The sequence below is a fragment of the Stegodyphus dumicola genome, chromosome 4 (genome assembly GCF_044657685.1).
Source record: "Stegodyphus dumicola isolate Sdum_Otavi_A_Nest chromosome 4, ASM4465768v1".
NCBI lineage: Eukaryota > Metazoa > Arthropoda > Arachnida > Araneae > Eresidae > Stegodyphus > Stegodyphus dumicola.
This window is the reverse complement of record NC_140771.1, coordinates 105,870,839-105,882,923: the sequence shown is the minus strand read 5'-3', so window position 1 is coordinate 105,882,923 and position 12,085 is coordinate 105,870,839. Positions and strand designations below refer to the sequence as shown.

The following is a 12,085-nucleotide window of genomic DNA, read 5'->3' as shown; positions in this document are numbered from 1 at the left end:
GGATGCATTAAATACAAAGTAATGCTTTTTGCTTTAATAATAAGCAAAAACCACTACTTTGTATTTAATGCACCCATTCATATCTTTTTTAATTTTACAGTTTTTCTCCATACTATATCAAATCTGCATCTTCTTACTTTCCAGTTTTGGTATTTAAGACTTTTATATCAATGGGAACAACTAGATTTTTCTTAATATACACTGGAAGTGATACTTTTAACACTTGGAACAAGCTTTTGTAAAAAGACAAGAGAAACTTCTGAAATTTGGTATTTAAAATAGGTACGTGATTGAGAACAACATATTATATTTACAAGCGTTAAATGTATTTTGGAATTGTGCTAAAAGCTATGAGAATAAATTCATTATGAAGCAATTAAATGTATTAGCCTTAGTCCATAATTTCATATTTATTTCACTTTTCCAATAAAAATGCTTCCACCAAATGTTACTGTTATGTGTTATTTTTAAGGATACAATTTAGCAACTACACAAAGAAATGGACTGACATAGTTGACACTATATTGAGAATTCTAAAGATTTAAAAAAATATGATTAAGTCATTGATTTGTGAATCCGAAACCATATATGACCACAGGATGACTTCATGTATCATTATTTTTTTTTTATATTTGATGGGAGGAATGAATACTAAAAAATGACTAGTGTTTATAATTAAGACTGAGCCATAAAGTTAACAAATTAATTAGATTTCATTTATAAATGATCAACTAGATACTGATAGTTCACATAAAGCTCGTTATTATTCTGTCAATTCCACGTCTCAAAATGGTTAGAGATGTGCTGGCCACATTTCTTAAATCTGAGGAATATTTATAGTTGCAATATTTGAAAATAACAGAAATCTGGAATAAAAACAAGTGAAACATATCATCCATCTTCTGTGAAATATACCATCTGCTTTTTTAACAATTAACAAGAATTCAAATGTAACTTTACCAGATGTTCTTTAAATTCTATATGGGGAACATATTTTTATATGTCCTAAAAGCATTATTTTCTGAAAGCTTTACAAATATATTGCACAGTCAATCACAAAAACAATTGCCATTGGGACTTAATCTCTTCTTATACTGGCATGGCATCCATCCATATAAGAGATCATTCAGCTACCATGCAACTAAAAAAAAATTATTTCAACAAAAAAGTGTTTTAAAGCATAAAAAAATATGTTACATAAAGACAATAAAACTTAAATTTATAATTTCACTTTTAATGTTACACAAAATTTAAATCCTTAATAACAGCACAATCAAGATTAAATATCCTGTTACATTAAAAACTTCATTAATATCTAATTCATCAATCATCTGTATATTTTGTATGTAATCAGCCTTTATGAAACCAAATTAAAAACTTCATTAATATCTAATTCATCAATCATCTGTATATTTTGTATGTAATCAGCCTTTATGAAACCACTCATACAAGAAGAAATTCCCAATAAGTTACCGAAAAATAGAAATCTGGTTTTCATACAAAAAGCAGGAAATTATGCTTAATTCTTTTCAGTCATTTCCTAAAATATATTTGAAAATTCCAGAACAAGTTAAAATAGGTTCCCGGATAAAAGACCACTGGACAAATCCCATTGTGATACTTGCCCGTGCAACAAATACCTATGTGGATAGCAGCCAGTGACAACACTTATGAATATAATTTACTTAAATAATTATTAAATACAGCAGTATTATATATCCATAACATTTAAATGTTAAAATACAGTAAAAGCTGGACTATCAACTAACTGGAAAATTTTTAATTTCAGAAAATTTAAGTGACATATAAAGCAGGGACAGGCCTCCAGAAACCCTGCTGATAACTTCTAAATTGTGAACAGATTTACATTTACACACCTTTCTTACATTCCCTCTTCCCCACTGTTATATCCATCATACTGTTCTAAGAATTCCTCCAGAGAATAGGCCTCACCCAAGGCTAACAGTAACTATAATAGTCCTTATTGTTAGCTCTGATTCTTCTCACCAGTTGTGGGAAGTTACATAGTTCAGTTCCCATTAGAAGTCCTTTGTTACTACTAGAGGGGAACATAGATTTCTTGTGGTGAGCAAAAAGGACCAAGGTCACTGCATAGAGTGGAATTTGGAAGTGCACTTGAACACAGGTGTTCTATCAGAAATTGTTTTCACCTGTTTTACTAACAGATTTTTCATTAAATTGGTCCTCAAGTTGAATAGGCTATAGGTAACAATTTCTAAACATCTTTTAGTGTGACAGGAAATTAATATTGTATCTATTTTGATTAATTATCTATCTACTGACTGAAAATCTTTGCCAGAACTTGACTGCAAAAATGGAAGATTCTTCAACATATAAAAAACAAAATAATTAAGTTCTGAAAAAGGTGAAAACAAGCAAAATTTAATGAAAGACTTTAGCATCGGATTAATTATAATTTATGACATTAAACTGGGAAAAAATGAATGAACAATGGTGATACAAAGTGCAAAATTATCATACAAAATTTAAGTTTTTGATATGCTATATCCTTAACTTGAATCATGATATTAAATAAAAATTGGCCATTTTCTTTAAGCTCCCACTGGAATGAATGGTGCAAATTTGGCAACATCTCCTTTAATTTTCATGATGACATTTAATAAGAAGATATTTTAATTTCATATGCCAAAAGCATAGCAAATACATACAAATTTATGTGTGAAGTTTTTTTTAAACGTTACATAATTAATTGTAGGCTTTTGATTAGAAGCTGATAACAAATAAGAAGACAGTTTTTATAGTATTAGACCTGAAATTTCTTTCTCCATTAACAGGACTTTTTGCCAATTGCATTTTATATATTATTATCTGGAAATTTTATTTATCAAGAATTTGCATATCCCAAGCATTTCATAGTCCATCTCTTACTATGTAATATATACGAGAGTCAAAATATGTATTATTATAGTAGTAAATGTGCTAATGAAATAGCAATAAAATCATAAACTTAATTACTGCAGTTAAACTGATTTTTACAATTTCATTGAAATTTTATCATCATTTTCACATATTCCTTTAGTTAGGGATAGATAAAAGAGAAATCTTAAAAATTGCATCCCTGACGCTTACTGAATATACAAATTTTTAGTAAATGTGCAAATAAAATAGCAATAAAATCATACAAACTTAATTACTGCAGTTAAACCAAATTTTACCATTTCATTGAAATTTAATTATTTTCACATATTCCTTTAGTTAGGGATAGATTTTTTTTTTTTTTTTGTTGCCTACATAAAAGAGAGAGCTTAAAAATTACATCCCTGATGCTTACTGAATATACAAATTTTATTTCATTTATGTACTGAATTTTTTGATATTTCAATCTTCACTTAAGTTACATGCTCAGATTTATTTTGAAAGGAAGAATGCCTGGAAGTAAATAATTCTTAATATTTCTTCTTTATTACCTATTGCTATGTAACACTTCAAGAAGTGTTTTTTTTTTTTTTTTTTTTTTTTTGTGATTCTTATTTTAAAGTTATTTGGGAAAATGCTTTCAGTTTACTTACACAGAGCATATTTCTTCATACCCTATGTATACATTCTTCCACTTATGGAATTTTTCAAAATAAGATGAAGACTGACTCCAAGACATTGAGGATTTTGATTAAAAAAATAACTTTTTCTATAGCTCCCAGAGAGGAAAATCTCCAATCAGCAAAATATGCACTGATCTGTTTAAAAAAATTCTATGTTCGAACTTTGCAAAAGTTAATGTTTAATTGATTAACAGAACAGGGCATTGCAACGGCTTAAGCTATTGTATCGACCACCACAACATTCTGAGAAAAAGAATGGCGGCTTTGAAAGTTCCCATGGACAGAGCATTTCTTAACGAATTCTCAGAAAGAAAGTGACCAGCAGCCACAAAACAAACTCAAGTTTTTGTTCCTCTTATAGTTGTCCGAAGGGAGACATTGTTCTGTTCCCTTTCATCAGTTTATAGGTGCGTTGTCTCAGACCACCTGGTTTGAGTCCCCAGGTGTCTTCATTATATCCGGTTTTTAATCAAGGTCCTCTTGCCAGTCAAGAAGCACTTTTAAAATTACAAACAAATGAGGATCCTCAATATTTTTTCAACATGCCCAGGACAAATGGAACAAAATCACGGAACACAGTTTTAGAGAAGGAGTGAGAGTGAGTTACAGTAAGTGAAAAGAGAAACATTATCTTGGTTTTTCCAGCTTGGCCATGCACAAATTTTATTTCGCTCTGCGTAGTTAGTACTACGCATTAGTATCTCTGCCAAGAGTTTACAGTGAGGTAGCCGGGCTCGCGTTACCTTACCAGACAGTATCCAACTCAGTCCGGGAACCACTGACTTGGAGAGACGATTAATTCTAAACAGCCTCATCTTGAATTATTTTGAAACAGGAGCTTTTATCTACAATCAGTGCTAAATGGAAACTTTATTCACAATGTCTGGTTGTTATAGTTCTCCCCCCCTCACCCTGCAGTGAGTTTATTTATTTTTGCATATAGCCTAAAAAGAACCCCAATAAATTTATTTACACTACCTCTTGCCTTCTGAATTCGTCACAGCATGGAGGACTTCATAAAGACTGGCTCATATTTACATACACAGTATGAGCAAAGCTATAAAAGCAGCGTGAAACTAGCCTCTTTGCCAGCATTCAAACCTTTGTTAAGTGATAAAAGTTTAGAGCTGTTTTATTCACTTAGCCACAGGTAAAACTGATAGGGTCAACTACCCTCAGGATGTTTGTGACAGCAGTCGTATGCTTTTTTTTTTAATCAATTAACTGAATATTAAGAAGTTTTTATTGTGAAAATAGTACTTATTACAAACTAAGAGTCATCATTTTTGAAAGTCGAATTCCTTGAACTAAAATTTTTGGTAAGCTAGCCCTTTCTTGAATTGCTTTATAACTGTTTTCTTACCTTCCTTTCTTGCTAAGTTAAAATCAGACAATATCCTTTTGCATTAGAGGTCATATAATGTCCTTTGTGAAATTTTGAAATACGAAATAGTTTATCTTGTGATCTTTTAAGAGAAGCTGCATGCCTTCTTGTGGCAATTCAAAAATGTATTAAAAGGTAGTTTTATAAATACAATCTACATTTCCTCCATTTGGAACACCATGAAAATTAACTATTTTAAATCTGCATTTTTATCCTAAGCTCTAAAACATTAATGCCCTAATTGCCAAATTTTTTATCTTGATGATAATCCCCAACTCTATGCAAATACGAATACCTTATTGTATTTTATTAAAATTAAAACATTTAAAAGTTGTGTTTTAGCTTCACACGCAGTTACTGTTTCACTCTACAGATAGCTACTGATAAACATATATTCGATTACCTGCTGGGTTTTAATGGTTCATTTAAAAAAAAAAAAAAAATTTGAAACTAGTATATGCACTTCTGATATATAGCTATAAATAATAGATTTGATTAACAACTTATCTTAATTTAAAAATGTCAACAAAATAACATCTGCTAATGAGTAAAGAAAGTATATCTGACAAGTGAAAAATTAAGACTACTCAGTCAGTTTAGGACCACCGCTGACTCTCCCAATATTAGTAATAATAAAAATTAAATTGAGATATTACGAATTTTCTCAGGGGTATTATTGAATACATTTTCTTCTTTGAAAAATAAAAATAGAATTCTATTAAAAGGAATGAATTTACTCATTAACATATTTAAAATGGAATTAAAAGCGAAGTGCAATCAACAAACCAAGTAATTATTGTCCTGGCTAGAAATTAGTTGACTTTTACAATTAATAGATGCGAAAGAGTTTCGTCTTTTTCTCCAGTAAAAATCAAGATTTAAAAAGCTGTTTAATAAAATTATTCAAATTGCTCATAAAAAAACAGAAACTGGTCATTCTATCAAACTTGAAATGCAATCTTCAAATCGGAATATATAATTCTTATAAGAGCAAGTTTTATTTTCTTACCTGAAAAAATTGCTTTATGACACTTCTGCCTTTGATTATTTAAAAACAATGCAAACTTTGTAAAAACAAGTGTACAAAAACATATTCTCATAAGACAAAAATGAAAATTTAACATTAAGAATGTATGAAAAAGAAATTTTACATGTACATTAAATATATTTATGTAAATAAAATTTAAAAAGTAAATTCTTCTAGCTATTGCCTATGAGCTAAAGTGATACTTTGGTTCCTTTGCTAAGTAGTATAAACACAATGTAAAGATTCAATTGTAATTCAAAAAGTAAAAACATAAAATATATGAAATAATGGTTAGGAAAATTAGAAAGCTTAACTTGATTTAAACTTAAAAGTTAATATGTAGAATAAAGTTTAAGCTATCTCAAAACACATTAGAAAAAATACTACCCTCCCAAAAAAACTACAGCTAAGCAGCGTCGCCTTGCATTTTCCCATTTACCGCTGCTTTAGTAGTAGTTTTTGTTTTTTAACATTTTTTGTAGTATTTTTTCTAATATGTTTTGAGATAGCTTAAACTTTATTCTACATACATATAAACTTTTAACTTTGAATCAAGTTAAGCTTTCACCATTTTCTAACTTTCTTAATTAGTATTTCATATATTTTGAGTTTTTACTTTTTGAATTACAATTGGATCTTTACTTTGTGTTTATACTACTTTGCAAAGGAACCGAAGTATCACTTTAGATCATAGGCAATAGCTAGAAGAATTTACTTTTGTCGCATAGGCAATAACCACAGTGGGTTTATTTTTGGTGCTTTTATCCTCCTGTCACTGTTAAAAGGTTATAGTACTAGAAAAGCATAAAAACAGTATTTTAACACATAACACATTGTGAAAATCTAACTTAAGCATTAACTATAAAGAATACTTAAATTTTTTTTTTTCAAATCCATTGAGACAATATAAAATTACACAGGTTTCCATGCCACCCAAGAGGTACTGTGCAAGCTCGTTACCATGCTGGTTCCCCTAAACTAACATTTTTACATAGCTGCTCTTTTGGTAACGTCAATTCTGAACATTCAAAGAAAATTATATCAGCTAGTTGAAAGAAAAATGATAATTTAAGGCCTATATAAAAACTATGTTACAAGGCTTTAAACAGCCAATTTTGAAACTAAGTACCATCAAGTGTTACTAAAAATAACAAGACAAGACCAATTTAATACGGGAAATACATTTCGGAATTAAATTTTACAAACACTCAATTCAAGGTTTAAAGCAAGAAAAAAGAAAATTCATACTAAATGCAGTCTTTGAATTTACAAGTTACGACAGTAAAATATATAAAAAAGCTTAGGGCACAGGAAACACAAGATAAAATACTACCTATGTGAGTTTAATGCTATATCAATAGGTCAGAAAACAAAAATTAAATAATATTTAAAACAAATGAATTATATATTTAACATCTATATTTTCACAATCTCTCTACCTAATTGTGTAAAAATAAACTTCCCAAATTCATATGAATTGAAAGCCTGTTTAACATCTAAATTTCTGCTAATCTGATAGGCATAATAACAAATGAATACTCCACAACTCATGCCATCATTCTGAATAGCGTGATTGGGAAACGAACAATACCAATTATGACATATATCTAAAACATTATTAAGGATACTTTGCCACAAATGAATTAATGAATACACAGAATTTTGAACGACATTAAAACCAAGTGGATCATAAAACTGAAACATTCTATCTCTAATCTTTGCAACAAGTAAAACCCAATGATTATTATTGATAAGAGCTGGAATAAAAAAGAAATCAACAGATGCAAAATCAGCTTTTTTCCATACATTTTGAGTTTTATTACCTGACTGAAAAAATGGTGTATGGTAACATTTGACAGCTATGGAAGAAGTATTATGAAGAATAGTAAAAACAAAAAGCATCAATAATATTGTCACTAAGGCAGCCAAGCTGAAAATTATTATTTACAGCCTTCAGGGCTAAAATTTCTTCATTTGAAATATAAGGATCAAGAGATTTTATATCGAGAAATGTTAGAAGTGTTTCCCCAGCTCGATAATCTAGAATTTTACGTTTTATACCTTTCACAGATGTTGTACGAAATAGAGTTTGACGTGATAATTTTAAATTTGGAGCAATCTGAGTAAATGGCATTTTATCAAAAAAATCTTTCAAATGGTTTGATTTTATTGCACCTTTACAATTAGAAACTATATCTTTTAAATTCTTTGTTATACTAGGTATTAATATCTTTTGGATTGTTGGATGCGGCAACATAACTAATAATTCAGACATTAAAGTCTTACAAGTGTTAATTTTAGGTTCAGTGTTACACACAACAGTATCTGAAATAGCATTAGATTTTTTAATCAATTCTAGAGGGGAGGAGTTTTCTTCTTTAAGGATATCTGTTGCAATTACAGAAGGACTTGGTTGCCTGCATGTAATTGAGTGTATTTTATGTACGTGTTTACATAGTGTGCTGAAGTCTGGACAATTACAATTATATAAATGATGACACAGATTTAGACAGGAGAGGTTAATACACTTTGAATAACAATGATCTGTTTCTGAACATAGTTCATGCAACCGCTTAACTGTATATTGAATACTTTTACGTGTCTGTAATTTTATAGACCACAAACAAGGATGTGTTTCTGTTACATCACTATCAGGTATTTTCATTCCAGATTCATGTCATTTATTATAAGTTGGCGGGTAGATGCTCTCTTTACAGTTAATTTCAACTTTATACTTATAAGCCATGTAAATATCTTCTTCAATTTTTAAAAGCACATTAATTAAATTATCGAGGCGTCTGTTAAATTTACGTTTTAAGTATAGTTTTCAATTTATTGTGAAATGACTCGCAATACATGTTAGTATCTGTGAATGCATGAGGGAAGTTTCTGCATGCCATTGACCACAGATAATAATACTCCTCAAAATAATTTACGAACGATGGTGCAACAGCTCGAAACTTTTGAAGGAAATTATCCATCATAGAAATAAATAAAGAAGAATTAGTTTCTTCAAGCAATATAACTAAATTAAAATAAATTTCATCCCTAAGTTTTTGACTTGAAACCATTCGAAATAAACTACGTTGCCATGCACGATGTACATGCCATTTACATAGTATATGTTTAATACCTGGACCAAATGATTTTTCAAATGCAGGAAGTGTAGTTTTATCATCATCTGTCATTAAACAATTAATATTAAGCTCAGGTATTACACATTTGATACTAAGAAATAACCTGATCCAACTGATTTGAAATAAAATGTGCTACGGGGTAACCACTACCAAATTCATCTGGGACAATTAAATTTAGCAAATAAAAAAAAATCATACTGATTTGTTTTGTGAGTAGAATCTATACATAAAATCCTGCTACAACCTTTAATCATCATTTCTTTTTGCTCCTTTGTCTGCAATCCTAGTGCAAAAGACAGTGTGTCAAGGCCTTTCGGACCATACAATGTTGGTTTTCCTTGAGGTTTGTAAATAAGAATAGGGTCATACGATTCTTGCCTAAATTTCTCAACTATGGCAGCAACAGAAAGTGAATCATCACTAAGAGAAGAAATCATTACATGCTTTACATAGTAATTTATAGTCCTACATGTTAGAAAATTATCTTTAATACTTAAGCTCTCTCTATTATCACGTGATCCACTTCCATCTCAGATAAATTCTTGAATTTGATCGGTAGAAACACCTAACTGAGCATAAGTTTTGATTTGATCACGACAATTATGACTAAGCTGTTGAAATTTGGTATTTTCAAACGACAGCTCATGATTGTGACCTGAATAAAAAATAGCTGTCGCAAGATCTTGTTCCTCAGAAACTAAAATTCTGGATGGACATCTGAAGCCTAATGGTAAAGAACCTTTAAGATTTTTCCTACTTGAAATTGGCACTGGTTTTTTTTTGTGCTACAGTGAAGTGACAACAATAATAATGGTATGCTTTATTAACTTTATGTTTACTTCCAGAACACTTCTTAAAAGAACTGAATGTTTCCTTAGAATGACATTCTAACCACAGCTGAAACTCCACCATTGATGAAAATGTAAGCTCCTTCACATCCATCTCAGAATTGTGAAATTCAGCCAAATGTTTATTATGATCACTAATAAACTGGAAGGATGCCTTGCAATCAGGAAAAACACACGGTTTACGAATATTTAAATTATTTTTAGAACAGCAAAACTTCTTATGATGAAAAGGTTACTGCGGGTTTTACAGTCTATTTCACAGTTGTCACAAATATATGATTTTGAATCAATTTCAGAAGACACAGATTTACACCTTTTTTTATGATTAAAAAATGACTGTCTTGAAGCATATGATTTCATGCATACCTCGCACGTTCTTGGATATTTATTTTCTATTTCATCATTCTTTATGGTAGTACATAAATTATCCTTATTTAAAATTTTACAGTTACGTTTGTGTCTTGATAAAGTTTCTTTACAAGAGAAATCTTTCTTACAACATGGACAAATTATAGTCTTTATATTTGGGTTAACAGAGGTAATAACTTTGCAGTTTTCTTCAACATACCCATTTTCAGATTTCTGTACATTACTTTCACCCTGATTAGAATCATTTGCACCCCCAAACTTAATGTTAGAACATTCTGAATAATTTTTAAGAATAGAAAACTTGTTAAAATGAAAATATGGATGGTAAGAATTAAAATTTGCACAAGAACCAACAACTGATGGTCAAGTATTGGAATTGGTGACAAGCTGAGTAGATGAAACAGAGCCTCAAAAGCCAGTAGGCTGAGAAGTGACTAACGACATAAAAGAAAATTTAGATACAGATATAGTAGCCTTCTGCAAATCTGAATCAGAGCAAACAAATGAACCCTTAAAAACTGGAAAATTAGACATGGAAGTACAAGAATTGAAACTGATACCAAGATGAGATGATGATGAATTGGAATCCGAAGAGCCTGCAGGTTGAGAATTAGACACTGAATTTCCAGGAAGTTCAGAAATAGCTGCAGTATCAGGAAGTTGAGATCCAGTAGAATTTAAAACACCTGATATAGTGTGGACAGTACATTCGAGAGCTGGAAAATCCAATACATCCAAAACACTGGAACTGCTATCCAAAATCATACTAGAAAATCCGTGTTTTAAAACATCTGAGTAAAGTGGCTTAGGAGGTGGATCCAAAAAATTTACACTAGTGCCAAGTGAATATTCAAGAAGTGGAAAATCTGATAAACTCGGAATACTGGGATTAGTATTCAAAACAAAGCTAGTAAAACAATCATGCATCATGCTTTAAAACATCTGAATAAAGCGGTTTAGAAGAAGAAACATGGCACAAAAAATCTCTAGAATTACAAACCCGAACACTGGAAACTAAAGAACGTTTCACAACATCTGAAAAGAGTGGTTTGGAAACAGAAGCACCAAGATTACTACCCAAATGAGTACTCAGAACAGAAGGAATACTGGTTAATGCTGGGAAACTGCTAAGGGATGTAGAACAAAATGGTGCACTTACCTCTGCAACAGTCAAACTTATCCTGATATCTTTTACAAAAATTTTCCCCAGCTGCTGATTACCTCTCCGATTTAGGTGTAAACCGTCTCTGGATAAACAAGTACTCCAAGAATAGTCAAAAGAGCTGCAAAAGAAAAACCCATCTTTACCTTCGTATGTTGCGAGAAATCTTGAATTTATGTTTAGTATCTTCCTATTAAGTTCTTGTAGGTGATACGTGTTACAATCTCGATATAAATCCGGGCATCGTGGGAGAACACCTGAAAACAGAATGACCTTCGGGTTTAATCGTTCAATTCCCTTATATAGACAACCATATTTACGATGAATTTCATCTAAATCGTCATTTGAATTATTGGTACCAACGTGGACAAAAACTAAATGAAAATGGTTGTTCATAAAGGCAATCTCACGTGTCAACCTTTCAATCCTAGCTCCTGAAAAGCAACGAAAATCAACTTCGTAATCAGGTAAATTCGCAGACAAAATATTCTTGTAAATATTTAATCATAGAATCCCCGATTATGAGTATGGTGAAAATGTGCTTTAGCCCACTGCTTGGCGATTTTCAGTAGCGGCG

At 30.6% G+C, this 12,085-nt stretch overlaps 1 protein-coding gene across 1 annotated transcript; it reads right to left on the bottom strand.

The window, feature by feature from the left end:
• Positions 1 to 395: 395 nt before the first annotated feature.
• On the bottom strand, positions 396 to 12,085 carry LOC118180478 (uncharacterized). Its single transcript, XM_085815306.1, has 2 exons — positions 11,506 to 12,085; positions 396 to 1,141 (listed from the first exon to the last, which is right to left on the bottom strand). The coding sequence occupies exons 1-2, from the start codon at positions 11,902 to 11,904 to the stop codon at positions 1,127 to 1,129; spliced, it is 414 nt and encodes a 137-aa protein (XP_085671432.1). The 5' UTR covers positions 11,905 to 12,085; the 3' UTR covers positions 396 to 1,126.